The sequence below is a fragment of the Scyliorhinus torazame genome, chromosome 17, assembly GCF_047496885.1.
Source record: "Scyliorhinus torazame isolate Kashiwa2021f chromosome 17, sScyTor2.1, whole genome shotgun sequence".
Lineage (NCBI taxonomy): Eukaryota > Metazoa > Chordata > Chondrichthyes > Carcharhiniformes > Scyliorhinidae > Scyliorhinus > Scyliorhinus torazame.
In genome coordinates, this window is record NC_092723.1 from 110,737,051 (window position 1) to 110,753,641 (window position 16,591).

The 16,591-nt window shown below is 51.0% G+C and overlaps 1 protein-coding gene across 1 annotated transcript in view; it reads left to right on the forward strand.

Moving 5' to 3' along the window:
- meiob (meiosis specific with OB-fold) overlaps positions 1 to 16,591 on the forward strand; it is a 261,266-nt gene that overhangs the window by 21,931 nt on the left and 222,744 nt on the right. Inside the window, exon 3 of the mRNA XM_072479797.1 lies at positions 5,088 to 5,145. Coding sequence (XP_072335898.1) covers positions 5,088 to 5,145 — 58 coding nt within the window. The remainder of the gene's footprint in view (positions 1 to 5,087; positions 5,146 to 16,591) is intronic.

The following is a 16,591-nucleotide window of genomic DNA, read 5'->3' on the forward strand; positions in this document are numbered from 1 at the left end:
GAGGCTGGGGTAGAATGCCTCTTTTATCTCGTCCATTTGGTCTAGATTCATGGCGTAGGTAATGACGGCTGTGATGTATTGCTTCTGGGCCAGGGTGAGTTGCAGGGTTCATCAGTAACTCACTTACCCTGCAGGTGTTTTGTTTTTTATGGTGAAGCCGATCCCGTAGAGATTACCTTCTTCTCGTTCACCTATCCAGAAGAAGGTGTAATCGCCATCTTGTTCTTTAAGCTGGCCTCTCCTGCCAATCATGTCTCCCTCAGGGAGGCGATGTCAATGTTGAAGAGCCAGAGTTCCTAGGCTATGTGCGACGTTCAGATCTGTTCGGGTTGCCCGTATGTGTCCTGGTGTTCCAGGTCCTGAAATTCATTTGGGTGGGTGGGGTGGGGTGGAAGATTGTTGTTCGTGCATTTTTTACATGTGGGCTTGTTGTTGCATACCAACCACCACACGGTCCCAAGAAAGCAAGATCTAGGCCCAATGGCACGGAAATCTGAGACAACTGGAGACTACACTCTGCTCCAGCATGGGGACTAACAAACACTTATTGTCCACCAGTCATTTGCCTGCTTGGCAGTGATGCCATTTTTGAAGTGTGATGTCACTCTCTGGGCATAGCCTGCAATGTTGATCTACTATGCTCTCAGCGGTCTTGCAGCTCCTTCTGGACCTTTTGTGAACCCCACACTATCTGGCCTTACCTAGATCGGGTCCTCGGTGCTCTAGGAGCTCCCGTTCCTCTCGCTGCTCCTCCTGGACCTTTTGTGGACCCCGCGCTGCCTGGCCTTGCTCAGATCGAGACCTCGGTGCTCTAAGTGCTCCCTTGGCACTCCTCACACATGGACAGATGAGTGACATCTTGTGCCAGTGAGTACTGCGATTGTCAAGCTCCTGCCTCTCAGCACATAGGCAGCCTCTCTCTTGTGCCTCTTGAAGTCCCACAGCTCCCTCTCCCTCTCATGCCTCTTGAAGTTCTACTGCTCTCTCTCGCACCTCTTGAAGTTCCAGACTGCTTCACTGCGATGCAAACTGCAGGACACTGTTCCCAGCAATGTTATGCAAATAAATGCTTTCATAGAAGCAAATTTAGTGATTCAGTTATACACCATCAGCCTAGGACATGTATCTATAGAGTTAACATGTACCTAACAATGCCAGAGTTACACACTGGGTTGTGATTCACACTCTTTGCCAGGACACACTTCTCTGCATCTGTCCCCTGAACTGGTGACCTGAATTCTGCTTTCTCAGCGATTATTTACCTCTCTCTACAACAATCCGAGGTCCCTATCTGCTTCAAGAAGACAACCACCATCCCTGTACCCAAAAAAGGTCAAGCAGCGTGCCTTAATGACTATCGTCCAGTGGCTATGACATCCATCTTCATGAAGTGCTTCGAAAGGCTAGTCATGGCACGAATCAACTCCAGATTCCCAGATTGCCTTGATCCACTACAGTTTGCCTACCGCTGCAACAGGTCCACAGCAGACGGCATCTCCATGGCCCTGCACTCTACCCTGGAACACCTAGATAACAAAGACACCTATGTCAGACTCCTATTTTATCGACTACAGCTCAGCTTTCAACACCATCATTCCTACGAAACTCATCTCCAAAGTCCATGGCCTTGGCCTCGGCTCCTCCCTCTGTGACTGGATCCTGAACTTTCTAACCCACGGACCACAATCAGTAAAGATAGGCAACAACACCTCCTCCACGATCTTCCTCAACACCGGTGCCCCACAAGGCTGTGTCCTCAGCCCCCTACTATACTTATACACCTATGACTGTGTGGCCAAATTCCCCTCCAACTCGATCTTCAAATTTGCTGATGACACCATCGTGGTGGGTCGGATTTCGAACAATGACGAGACAGAGTATAGGAATGAGATAGAGAATCTGGTGAACTGGTGCAACGACAATAATCTCTCCCTCAATGTCAACAAAACGAAGGAGATTATCGCCAACTTTAGGAAGCGTAGTGGAGACCATGCCCCTGTCTACATCAATGGGAACGAAGTAGAAAGGATTGAGAGCTTCAAGTTTTTTGGTGTACAGATCACCAACAGCTTGTCCTAGTCCCCCCATGCCAACACTATAATTGAGAAAGCCCACCAATTACTCTACTTTCTCAGAAGACTGAGGAAATTTGGCATGTCAGCTATGACCCTCACCAACTTCTACAAATGCACCATAGAAAGCATTCTTTCTGGTTTTATCACAACTTGGTATGGAGCCTGATTGTAGCACAATCAATCACTCACGAGACGAGATGAGAAGGAGTCGAACGATGACTTTATTACGCAGACTTGTTCCCCAGCAGCACAGTTACAGAATGCGTCTGCTGGGAGAACCCGGGCTCTTATGCTCCGCCCTACTGGGAGCAGGCCTGCGGGGGGTCCCGGGGTTCGGTCGCGGCGGGGGTCCACTGTGCCCAAGGGGCTGCCACGCTGTCGGGGGCGTAGGCGCGGGCGTTCTGTGACGCCACATCAAACGAGGCCACGAGGGCCCATGCCTCTTTGAGGCCTAGTGTGTCTCTTTCAAGCAATCGCTGCCGAATTTGGGATGAAAGCCTACCTGCGACGAACGCATCTCGGACCAGCAGCTCTGTGTGTTCATTAGCCGCCACCGATGGGCAGTTGCAGTTTCTCCCCAGTATCAACAGTGCATTGTAGAACTCGTCCAGCGATTCCCCGGGGATCTGCCATCTCGTCGCGAGCTGGTGGCGTGCGTAGACCTGGTTGATGGGCCGAACGTAGATTCCTATCAGCATCGCGATCGCCGTCGGGAAATCTTCCGCATCCTCTATAAGCGTGTAGATATCAGGGCTCACCCTGGCATGCAGGACCTGGATTTTCTGTTCCTCTGTAGGTATGCCGGGGGCCGTTCGGAGGTATTCCTGGAAACACGCTAACCAATGTTTAAAAGTGGCCGCTGCGTTTGCCACGTGGGGGCTGATTCGCAGACACTCCGGCATGATTCGGAGCTCCATGTCCTTAAAAGTTTGCGTAATAAATTGTAGCACAATCAATCACTCACGAGACGAGATGAGAAGGAGTCGAACGATGGCTTTATTACGCAGACTTGTTCCCCAGCAGCACAGTTACAGAATGCGGCTGCTGGGAGAACCCGGGCTCTTATACTCCGCCTTACTGGGTGGAGCCAGTAGGCGGCTAATCCAATCGGGATCCAGTGTCTATCCACCAATAGCCTCTCGGCATCCCAGGGTACCTTAATACCCCTAATACATACCACCACACTGATCTACCCAAGACCGCAGGAAACTACAAAAGGTCGTGAATGTAGCCCAGTCCATCACGTAAACCAGCCTCCCATCCATTGACTCTATAATTCCCACTGCCTCAGAAAGGCAGCCAGCATAATTAAGGACCCCACTCACCCCGGACATACTCTCTTCCACCTCCTTCCGTCAGGAAAAAGATACCAAAATTTGAGGTCACGTACCAACCGACTCAAGAACAGCTTCTTCCCTACTGCTATCAGACTTGAATGTGCCTACCTCGTATTAAGTTGATCCTTTCTCTACACCTTGCTATAACTGTAACATTATATTCTGCAGTCTCTCCTTATGTACGGTATGCATTGTTTGTACAGCATGCAAGAAACAATACTTTTCACTGTATACTAATACATGTGACAATAATAAATCAAATAAAATCAAAAATATTTTTAAATGTTTGGAGAATGGGTGGCAATGTCTGCTTGCTCATAAATATTAAAATACTTGGTACTAAATTTTAAAGTATCCAGGAGACCCAAGGGATCAGGGATCATACTGGTTTGAACTTATGCGCTAATCAAGCATTAATGCCAAATATTATAAGATGGCCTTTTGAAGGTGGGCTTAACACTTTAGTTTTCATGCATTTGGGTCAGATCAGGATCTGAAGCAAATTATATTGTCAGTTGCGCATCCTAAAATGCTTTGCTCTTGCATGCCAGTGACCATATTACTGGAGCCTTCAAACATTATATATTGGTGTCAGTAAACCCAGAATGGAAACGTGACTAAAAACAGAAAATGCTGGATAAACTCAGCAGGCCAGACAGCCTCTGTGGAGAGAGAAACAGGGGATGGGATTCTCCGCCGGCGGGATTCTCCCGATTTGCCGGCGCCCAGGGTTTCCCGACAGCGGGGGGTTGCCCTACAATGGGAAACCCCATTGACCGGCCGGCGTAACAGAGAATCCCGCCGGCGGGTCGGGGCTGAAATGTGGCGCAGCGGGGTGGAGAATCCAGCTGAGGATGTTTCGATTCCATGTGACTTTTCTACAGAACTGGAAAGTCACATGGACTTTTAATTACTGAGTTTATTCAGCATTTTCTGTTTTCGAGATATCCAGCAACTGCAGTATTTTGCTTTTATTATGGAAACAGGGCTGTTTTACTTGGAGAAAAGAAAGCTGAGGAGATTTGCTAAGAGTATTCAAAATCATGAGTGACCTGGATAGAGGTGATGGTAAGAAACATTTCCCACTCATGAAAGGATATAGAACGAGAGGTTACCAAGTTAAATCAATCAGTAAAAGATGCAAAGGAGACATGAGAAAAAGCTTTTTCACAAAGCGAGTGGTTAAGGTCTGGAATGTGAGGCCATGTGGAGGCAAGCTCAATTGAATCATTCAAAGGGGAATTAGACTTATCTGAAACGGAAGAAAGTTCAGGGTTAAGGGAGAAGACGATAGAATGACACCAGGTGAATTGCTCATTTGGAGAACCAGCTCAAACACGACAGGCCAAATAGCCTCCTTCTGTGCTGTAACGATTCTGTGAAACCCATCATTCTTCCTCTACTGTGTCTCTACTCTATAATGGTTTAACATTGACAGCAAACATTGGGGTTAATTCTCCTCCTCCCCAACCTTATTTTCCTTGGCGACACGGCATCACTCGCTGCGGGATTCTCCATTCCTGCCGCTGCCCAATGGGATTTCCCATTGTAGCTACCCCACGCCGCTGGGATACTCGCGGGTGGAGGTGCGCTGCCGTTGAAATGGAGAATCCCGCCGGCAGAGAACTCACCCCATGATACCTTACTATTCTCATTGTTATATTATGCATTTCAGAGTGTAGCTGGAGTAGTGATTGGAAAAATTGATGCTAAAGGATTTCCTGACCGAAAAAGTTAAGTATACTTGTGCTCTTTTTAAAAACATTGTATATAATAACTTATTGGTTAATTGATAATTTTTTGGCCTGATTTTGGATTTGATGAGTGAAAGTGAAAATGTCCGCTGTAAAAATCTATCATTCTTTATAAGGAGCATATAATGTCCTTGTAAAATATAACAAAAACAATATTAGTCCTGACCTTTGTTAAATTCACAAGTTATCTAATTTGAAAAGCTTTGTATCTGTACGTAGCATTTAATTGGGTTGTTTGTAAATGCATGACGTATTGCTAAATTTAACATTGGTAGCCTCATTGTGTCTGTTTGAAATTGTTTAAATCATACCTAATGATCCTCTTGTATTTGTAGCTTCAAATTGCTGTTGGATGCAGCAATTATAGTATTTCATACAATCCCGACAGTGCAGAGGAGGCCATTCAACCCATCGAGTCTGCACTGACCCTCTGAAAGAACACCCCATCTAGGGTCACTCCCCTGCCCTATCCCCACAACCCCACCTAACCTACAGATCAATTTTATAATAATCTTTATTATTGTCACAAGTAGGCTTACATTCACACTGCAATGAAATTACTGTGAAAATCCCTTAGTCGCCACACTCCGACGCCTGTCCGGGTACACTGAGGGAGAATTTAGAATGTCCAATTCACCTAACAAGCACGTCTTTTGGGACTTGTGGGAAGAAACCGGAGCACCTGGAAGAAACCCACGCAGACACGGGGAGAAGGTGCAGACTCCGCACAGACAGTGACCCAAGCGGGAATCGAACTTGGGACCCTGGCGCTGTGAAGCAACAGGGCTAACCACTGTGCTACCATGCCATACTGTGCTACCATGGCCAATCTACCTAGTCTGCACATCTTTGGACTGCAGGAGGAAACCGGTGCACCCAGAGGCAACCCATGCAGACACGGGGACAATGTGCAAACTCCACACAGACAATCGGCCAAGGTCGGAATTGAACCCGGGTCCCTGACGCTGTGAGGCAGCAGTGCTATCCACTGTGCCACTGTGCCATCGTGCCACCTCTATTATGGCAGGTAACTCAGTTGAAGATAAATAAGAATACATTTGATGTATTTCAGGTAATTTATTCACCCTACAGCTATCCGTTTGAACTATTTTCCAAGGAGCAGGTATGTGTAGTGCTGCCTCCAATTTGTTAAGATGACCTTTAGCCTGTTTTGGGGCTGGCTCACTGGTGTGGCTTCTGTCTTTGGGAAGTTGAGATATAGTCTAGTGCTGCTCTGTCTACATTACCATTATTACAATTTGCCTATTTTCTCCTGATTTTTATTCTTCAGCATAAGTGATATCACCTTTGCTCAGAAATATTTATTCCTCCTTGCTGCTCTTGTCCATAATGGACAATTTCCCTCATGCTGTTTTCATGATGTTCTATCCTGGTCTAAACCATCCTGCCAATGCAACTGTTAACTTGGTCATTCTTGGAACTCATGCAACAACAACTCTTGCTTTGTCAGTTTGGTTCTATGCCTCCTGATTCAGAAGGTTGTGGGTTCATCTAGCGCAAGGTCTCTTCTTGCTATTTCTTTGATAAGGGTGTCATGTACCTTTAAGAAAACAGTGATGTCAGAGAGTGGGTGGAGCTGAGCAGTTCAGCCATTTTGAAGTTTCAGTTTTGGAGGAAAAGAGCTTGGGGAGTGTCTGTGTTTGCAGTGAGCTGGATTTGCTGTGATCTCTGCCATGAAAGACTATCTCTGGATCATTTGGGTGATTTAAACTCATAATAGTAAAGCCTTTAACCTGATGTGATTCTGTTTAAAGGTGTTAAGTCTCTTGGAAGTTTGAAGGAACATTTTGAGGAATTATTTACTGTTGTGATATTATTGGAGTTATCTTTGAAGTAAGGGGTGTTAAGAGATCCAATGTTTATTTAAGATGTTAAGTTGAGTTCATGGAATAAACATTGTTTTGTGTTTAAAAACCCACGTGTCCATAATTGTAATCCCACACCTAGGGAACAAGCCGTGTGCTAGGAAAAGCAACAAATATATTAAAGGGGGAGGTTGGTTAAACTCCATGATACATTTTGGGATTCTGAAAATGCCTCGCCCATAACAAGGGTTACATTAAATGAGTAGTGGCAGCCTCAATCTATTCCCTTAGTGAAGACCCACGATGTGACACAGCAAATTGTCAGTACTCTCATGGTGAATGAGGAGAATGGAACCGTTCACATTGATAGAGTAGGGGGTACTGTCCAGAGGTTGGGGTTAAGTCATCTTGTCAGCAGAGAGAACGTTGCTCGTTATGGTTATCTGTGACTTGGCAGTGTACAATAAATGGTTTTACATTGAAAAACTGCAACCATCACGAAATGCATGCAACAGAATTCTCCGTTCCTGAGACAAAGTGTTGATGCCAGGCAGGATGAGCGGACTTCTACGACAGCAAAACTGCTGCCGCATCTGGACATATTCAGCAACCGTTGAGGGGCCAGCACCGGGTGTGCCACGTGGAACACCGTTGATTCCAATGAGAAACTGTGTCGGATTTGCGGGATTCGTGATTGACACTCAGGAGGCTGACAAGCTGCAGCTGCATATACACACTTCACTCCCCACACACCATCCCAGCCAACAAGATGGCAGCGAGGAGAGTGGCACCAAGGTTCACGGACGCCAAGCTTGAGATGATTTTGGACGCTGTACACCCGCCCGGGAAGGAGGCTGCCGGCTGCCACCTTTCGCCGTGTCTGGGCACAGGTGGCAGAGGCTGTCAGCGCCACGAGCATCACCGTCCGGACCCGCCAGCAATGTAGGATGCCCAGGGTGAGTAGGCAGCACTGTGCCCCTGACACCAACCCCCGTCCCACACACCTGTAACCCTAGCCCCCCACCGGGAGAGCATCCGAACCCCCATCCTGCACCACATCCCGCCACCCATATCAGCCGCCATGGCCAGGTGCCCTGGCCACTGAAGCCACCAGCTACCCACCCCCTGGGTTGTATTCGTTGGAATGTCCTAACACTGCATTTTCTGTTTCCGCTCCACCATCACCAGGAGAAGGCTGCCCATTACCGCCGGGAGCGGGACAAGACTGGAAGGGGCTGCCGGAACCTGCAGCCCCTCACCGCGGCAGAGCAGAGGGCCCTGGAGGTGGTCGGCAAGCCCAAGGAAAAGGTAATCACCGGGGTGGAGATCGGCATTGGGCGAGGAAGTGAGAGCCCGCTGAGTTGCGGTTCCCCATGACACGTGTGTCACCCCACCCCCCATACACACCATCCTCACCCTCCCCACCACCCTCACCCCCACACCACTTCCGCACCACTCCCACACCTCCCCTTCACCACCGCTCCACACACCTCCCCTCCCCCTCCCCTCTGGCCCACGGTCTAATCAAGCGTCCTGTCTTGTCTTGCTGGCGCTGCTGGTGATGGGGCGGCACTTCTGGTGCCCCAGGTGCCGAACAGCGATGAGGATACCGACACGTGAACCATCAACCCGAGACCCAGGGCATCCGAAGCTCCAGTCCGATGATGACACTGATTTCATAAGATCTAGGAGCAGGAGTAGGCCATCTGGCCCCTCGAGCCATTCAATGAGATCATGACTGATCTTTTGTGGACTCAGCTCCACTTTCCAGCCCGAACACCATAACCTTTAATCTCTTTATCTATCTTTATCTTAAAAACATTTAATGAAGGAGCCTCAACTGCTTCACTGGGCAAGGAATTCCATAGATTCACAACCCTTTGGGTGAAGAAGTTCCTCCTAAGCTCAGTCCTAAATCTACTTCCCCTTATTTTGAGGCTATGCGCCCTAGTTCTGCTTTCACCCACCAGTGGAAACAACCTGCCCGCATCTATCCTATCTATTCCCGTCATAATTTTATATGTTTCTATAAGATCCTTCTAGCATCCTATTAGCATCCTTCTAATTTCCTGTCATAGCTGTCTCCAACACCCTCGACCATCCCAGAGACACTCACCGAGGTTGTGCATGTTAGTGAAGAGGCTCCTGGGGCACTATGTGGTGCGCACGCCAAACATGCTCCGGTACAGCAGGTGGAGGTAGTAAAACCCAAGGGGGCGGACAGTCGGAGGATGACTGACCCCAGGGACTAGCTGCCGCCCAGAAGGGTTTCAGGCTTCTGGAATGGACAGTCCCATCGATCGTGGAGATGCAGTCACAGAGACAGGGACTGCCTGAGAGCGTCCAGCACTTGCAGGTGCAGGTGGAGGAGTCCAGCTGCGTGCAGGAGCAGGTGTTGCCGACCATGTGTGCCACCCTGGCCAACACCGCACTGATGATGTCCATGCTAGAGACCTTGGGGACGAGGGTTTCGGCTAAGGATCAGCATGTCCAAGGCCAGGGGAAATCTGTGCAGGCAGTGGCCGAGGCTCAGGACAGAGCTGCCCTGTCACAGGCAACCATATGCCCAGAGCACCTGGACATTGCAGTAGTGCTCCTGAGCGTCGCCCAATCACAGCAGGACAAGGCTGAGTGCGTCGGTGGCATTGCCCAGGCACTGGCTGACGTGACACAGACCCAGACGGAGATGGCCTAGTCCCAGAGGGAGATGGCACAGTCACTGACTGATGTGGCGCCGACCAAGAAGGTGGTGGCACAGTCAAAGACTGAGGTGGTCCACTCCCTGTGCTCTGCATGCTGACCCTAGCTGAGACGAGAGCGGGCCTCCAGGACTTGCAGCGCAAGATGGCGGGGGAGCCTCAGGGGATAGCCCCGTTCGTACCCACGTCCTATGGAGTAGTCCAGGGGCTAACAGGCACCTTAAGGGAGGAGGAGGGGGTGATAGGTGCTTACCGGTGACTCCTGCAGAGGAGATACCGGAACACGCAGCACCCCGTGCTCCCCCCCCCCCCCCCCCCAGTCACTGGCCCATCTGTTGGCTGGCGGGCAGAACAGTATGGCAGCACGCCACCTGGGGCACCTGAGCAACGGCCGGGCCCATCCAGGCCCAGTCACCCCAGAAGATGCTCACCAAAGGGGACCCAGGCGGGAATCACAGCAGGCCGCCTCCACTCCTGATATATTGTCTGGGGATCCAACAAGACGTAGCACTCGGGCCCCTAAGGCCAGAAAATTAGACACCAGTTAAATGGACACGGGTACAGGGCACAGTTTAGTTATAGGGGCTAGGCCATGAATAGGTATATACGTTTTCACAATAAACACCTGTGCACAATGTTACAACCTTCCTCGGTGCTCTGTCAGAAGTGTGTGAGGGGTGGCCTGGTCTTGCCGCAACGGGGGCACCATTGAATCCGCTGGGGTGGGGACAGTGGGTTGAGGGGAGGGGAACGGGACACCGGAGCGGTGAGTGCTGACTGATCGGCAGTCCCTGAGCCAAGCTCACCCCAACGTCTGCCCATTCCCCACCCCCCTCCACTTGCGCCCCTGTTACAACGTTGTCGAACGATGCGGAGCACCAGAGCTCATCGCAGAGCGGGTTGTCATCATCCTCCATCCCATGGACCAGCCCCACTGTTACTGCCAACACAGGGTCGAACCCCGTAGTGTGGCAGGTATGTATCCCGGAGAAGGTTGTTTGCAGGGGGGAGGGGGGTGGTGGCAGGGGAAGGGGTGTGCAGGTGTGATGTGGTGTCCGTTCCCCTGCCCGCCCCACCCCTCCCCCAGTTGGTGAACTTGGAGGCGATCAGAGCGTCCCGTGCGCATTGGCCCTGACGCACGCGTTGTGCAGCCTCCTGTGCCTGCCCGGGCTCCAGATCCTGTCCATCCTCCCCCTGCCCCACTTCCTCCTCCTCAGAGGTAGCCTGGTGTTCATCCTCCGTTTCCAGCACGTCGCACCTCTACTGCGTGATGTTGTGGAGGACACAGAGAGGCCTCCACAATGCGGGTGACCCACCAGCGCCATACAGGAGGGCCGCTCCAGACCAGTCCAGGCATCTTCAAGAGGCTGAAGCAGCACTCGATGACACCCCTGGTCGTGGCATGGCCGTCAATTTAGCAGGTCTCCGTGTTGGTCTGTGGCCTCTGGATAGGCATCATCTGCCACGACTGCAGTGGATAACCCCTGCCACCCAGGAATCAACCCCTCAGCTGGGGGTGCGCCTCGAGGAGACCAGGAATCATCAAATTTGCCCGGATGAAGGATTTGTGTACATTGCCTGGGGGTCGGGCACAGATGTGCATGATGCGCATCTGATGGTCGCATACCAGCTGCACATTCATCAAGTGGAACCCCTTTCGGTTGTGTGGAGTGGCCTATCATGTGCAGGTGCTTGTAGGGTGACATGCATCCCATCGGTCACCCCATTGTCCCGAGGCATCTCAGTGATGGCGGTGAACCCTGCTGCCCGGGCATCCTGGTAGGCTTGGTCCACATTGGATTGGATTTATTGCTTGTCACATGTACCGAGGTACAGTGAAAAGTATTTTTCTGCGAGCAGATCATTAAGTACATGGGAAGAAAAGGGAAGAAAATAAAATACATAATAGGGCAACACAAGATACATAATGTAACTACATAAGCACCGGCATCGGATGAAACATACAGGGGTGTAGTGTTAATGAGGTCAGCCCATAAGAGGGTCATTTAGGAGTCTGGTAACAGCGGGGAAGAAGCTGTTTTTGAGTCTGTTCGTGCGTGTTCTCAGACTTCTGTATCCCCTGCCCGATGGAAGAAGTTGGAAGAGTGAGTAAGCCGGGTGGGAGGGGTTTTTGATTATGCTGCCCGCTTTCCCCAGGCAGCGGGAGGTGTAGATGGAGTCAATGGATGGGAGGCAGGTTTGTGTGATGGACTGGACTGTGTTCACGACTCTCTGAAGTTTCTTGCAGTCCTGGGCCGAGCAGTTGCCATACCAGGCTGTGATGCAGCCAGATGCTTTCTATGGTGCATCTATAAATGTTGGTAAGAGTTAATGTGGACATGCCGAATATCCTTAGTTTCCTGAGGAAGTATAGGCGCCATTGTGCTTTCTTGGTGGAAGCATCGACGTGGGTGGACCAGGACAGATTTTTGGAGATGTGCACCCCAAGGAATTTAAAACTGCTAACCATCTCCACCTCGGCTTCGATGATGCTGACGGGGGTGTGTACAGTACTTTGCTTCCTGAAGTCAATGACCAGCTCTTTAGTTTTGCTGGCATTGAGGGAGAGATTGTTGTCGCCGCACCACTCCACTAGGTTCCCTATCTCCCTCCTGTATTCTGACTCATCGTTATTCGAGATCCGACGCACTGTGGTCGTATCGTCAGCAAACCTTTTTTAAATTTCGAGTACCCAAGTAATTTTTTCCAATTAAGGGGCAATTTAGTGTGGTCAATCCACACAGCCTGCACATCTTTGGGTTGTAGAGGCGAAATCCATGCAAACACGGGGAGAATGTGCAAATTCCACATCGACAGTGACCCAGAGCTGGGATCGAATCTGGGACCTCGGTGTCGTGAAATCGTCAGCAGACTTGTAGATGGAGTTGGAACCAAATTTTGCCACACAGTCGTGTGTGTACAGGGAGTAGAGTAGGGGGTTAAGTACGCAGCCTTGCGGGGCCCCGGTATTGAGGACTATTGTGGAGGAGGTGTTGTTCATTCTTACTGATTGTGGTCTGTGGGTCAGAAAGTCGAGGATCCAGTTGCAGAGTGGGGAGCCAAGTCCTATGATTTGGAGCTTTGATATGAGCTTGGCTTGGATTATAGTGTTGAAGGCGGAGCTGTGGTCAATAAATAGGAGTCTGATGTAGGAGTCCTTGTTGTCGAGATGATCTAGGGATGAGTGTAGAGACAGGGAAATGGCGACTGCTGTGGACTGGTTGCGGCGGTATGTGAATTGCTGTGGATCAAGGCGTTCTGGGCGTATGGAGGTGATGCGCTTCATGACCAACCTCTCGAAGCACTTCATTACAACTGAAGTCAGGGCCACCGGATGGTAGTCATTGAGGCACGTTGCCTGATTCTTCTTTGGCACCGGTATGATGGTTGTCTTGAAGCAGGTGGGACCTCGGAGTGGAGTAGGGACAGATTAAAGATGTGTGGTAGACACCACTAGTGATATATTGTATATATTACAGCACTGCCCGCGTATCACAAGTACCACGGTAAATCCCTGCCTGCTGGCTCCTCCCAGCAGGTGGCGTATAAGAGTGTGAGCTCTCCTGTGCTGCTCCCATTCTGGCTCCAGCTACAGGAGGCACAACATCTTGTGCAATAAAGCCTCGATTGTTTCACCATTCTCGTCTCGTGGTAATTGATGGTACATCAAGATGTCCGCGACCACCTCTGCCAGCTGGTCCGCGCAGGCTCTGAGTGCATGACCAGGGATCCCGTCCGGGCCCGTTGCCTTCCGAGGGTTCACTTTCAGGAAGGCAGTCTAACTTCAGAAGCTGTGATGGTGGGTATGGGTGAGTTATGGGCTGTTGGGGCACTCGACAGTGGATTGTTGGTTTCCTGCTCGAACCGAGCATAGAATGCATTGAGTTCATCGGGGAGGGGTGCACTGCTGCCGGAGATACTGCTCGGCTTCGCTTTGTAGCCCGTTATGTTGTTTAGTCCTTGCCACAACCGCCGAGGGTCTGTCTGTGACTGTAGCTTGGTTTGATATTCTCTCTTGGCATCTCGGATGGCTTTGCGGAGGTAGTACCTGGATTTCTTGTATAGTTCAGGGTAGTGTGACTTCAACGCCTCAGACCTGTCCTTCAGTAGTGAGTCAATCTCGCGATTGAGCCATGGTTTCCGGTTGGGGAACGTACGTACTGCTTTCTTTGGCACGCAGTCGTCCACACATTTGCTGATGGAAGTCTGTGACGGTGGTGGCATACTCATTTAAGTTGGTGAGTTCTTAAATATGGACCAGTCCACTGTCTGTAAGCATTTAAATGGATATATTGTGCCGACTGGGCATATCGGGTTCCGTGACGTCGCAAATGCACCTGTGCACCGAGCTCTATGAGTTCCCGGACAGGTCCCCACTCAGCGTCTGGAAAGTGCCCGTGGTGTAAAGGTTCAGGGCGACCGTCACCTTGACGGCCACCCGGAGCAGGTGTCCTTCCCCATTCCCACGCTGTGCCAGGTGCACCATGATCTGGCAGATATTTCGCACTGTCCCCCTGTTCATAGATCATAGAATTTACAGTGCAGAAGGAGGCCATTCGGCCCATTGAGTCTGCACCGGCTCTTGGAGAGAGCACCCTACCCAAGGTCCACACCTCCACCCTATCCCCATAACCCAGTAACCCCACCCAACACTAAGGGCAATTTTGGACACTATGGGCAATTTAGCATGGCCAATCCACCTAACCCGCACATCTTTGGACTGTGGGAGGAAACCGGAGCACCCGGAGGAAACCCACGCACACACGGGGAGAATGTGCAGACTCCGCACAGACAGTGACCCAAGCCGGAATCGAACCTGGGGCCCTGGAGCTGTGAAGCAATTGTGCTATCCACAATGCTACCGTTCAGCCGGAGTCTTCGGCATACCAGGTCCGACAGGTTCTCGAATGACAGATGCTGCTGGTACACACAAGGCCTCATGCGGCGCCTCCTTTGCACCTCCTCCTCAGCCTGTTGGGTGGCCTGCTCTGCATTCTCAGCGGCTGCATCCTGTTCCTCTGGGGCAGGCTTCGCTGCTGCAGCTTCCTCCGCGAGCAGCTCCAGCTTATACAGCTGCAGTGCATCCCCAGGGCTGCGGCGACTAGGAAGAAGGCCACCATTGCTGATTGCATTCGAATATCCATTGTCTGCAGGGGGTGAAAGGCCGATATGTTAGCATGGTGCGTAACCCCCTGCCCAACCAGGTACAATGGGCTACACGGTGGTGCCGGTTGGCACTGCGAAGCCTGCTCCCACATGTGTTTTCCCCCCCCCCCCCCCCCCCCCCACTCCATTCCCGCACCCCTGGCCCCATCGCCCAGCACCATGGGAGCCTCTGGGCCTCTGCTTCTTGCAGAACAAGCTAAGTCAGCAAATTAATATTACTGAAGCAGTACACAATTTAAAAAACAAGCGCGGTATTCTCTGTTGGCCGACGCCGGAGTCGGGAAATGTGATTGGGCGGAGAATCGGTTTTGACGCCAAAACTCCAAAATCATGGCGGGCACCAGGTTTACGCCAAATCGCAGTTCTCTGGTGGCTCGACATCGGCGTCAATGCGTTCTACTCTGCAAGTACTCTGGGGCCTCCGCGATTCTCCACCTGCACTAGGGAGAATTCCCGAAGGCGTGTTTCACTTGTGCTTTTAAAAATCGAGGTGCCGTGGGTGATGACGGAGAAACACGACCATGGGCTACCGGGCTGGACACTGACCAGGCTGGGGGGGGGGGGGAGTGGCCAGGGGGGGGAGTGGCCAGGGGGGGAAGTGGCCAGGAGGGGGGCCTTGGGGCCAGGGTGACTTCCCATGGGACTGTGACGGTGCCCAGGAACAGACCGCCGTTGCCGCGGCATGCAAAGTAGCCGTCATGCTGCGCACTCAACTGACCACCCATCCTGGTTCCTGGTTCTGCCGAGTGACACTAGCCATATCGGTACTCCCACCCCCGCACTCCAGTCCCCACTCTCCAATCTCACCACTCTTGCACCTCATCCTCCACCATTTAGCGTGGCCAATCTACCTATCCTGCATATCTTTTGGTTGTGGGGGTGAGACCCACGCAGACACGGGAAGAATGTGCAAACTCCACACAGACAATGGCCTGGGGCCGGGATCGAACCCGGGTCCTCGGCGCCTCGAGGCAGCAGTGCTAACCACTTCCCCACCATGCTGCCCAATTATGTATTTAATTTAAGGTAGAGCTGGAGTAGTTGTTTGGAATTGAAAGACTCACTGGTTTATTCTTTGGAGTAATATGACATGTTTTCTGAAGCACCCCTTTAATGCTCATTGACACTGAGTTTCTTTAAGAAATTGCTCATCATTTGTTACGTTTTAGTATTTCACCAATACACACAACATAACTTGTGCTGCCCTGATAGTCCTTTGAACTGCAGCACTTGTGTTACAAACTGCTGACACACTGAATTATGTTAACTCAAAAGAGAGAAAAAAAATGAAGGGAGAAACTTTCATTTCAAAACACTTCCATCTCCTGTCCAACTAAAAAATATTTGAAATTATATTCTCTTAAGAGAAAATCTTGAGCGCGATTCTCCGGAAAGATTTCTCAGTGTGGTAGCGAGCAGGAACTGCCGCAAGCTTCCAAGCTCTCGGCCCAGCGAGGCAGGCAACTCTATTCAACGTTAATTGGTCCACTTAACGAGACCCCGCGGCTTCTCCCTGTAAATGAAGACTCACCAGCCAATTCGCCGGTACCGCACATGCCATTCCCCTGCTAACAAGTTAAAGAGGCACTTAACTAGCACTTGCTCAGTCAACCCCAGTCAGCTCGCAACAATGGCGACCAGGACATTGGCCCCAAGATTAAGGGATGCAGACCTGGGGAGGCTACCAGGCATCGTGGAGGCCAGGGGAGATGCCCTGTTCCCCCCAGGGTCAGC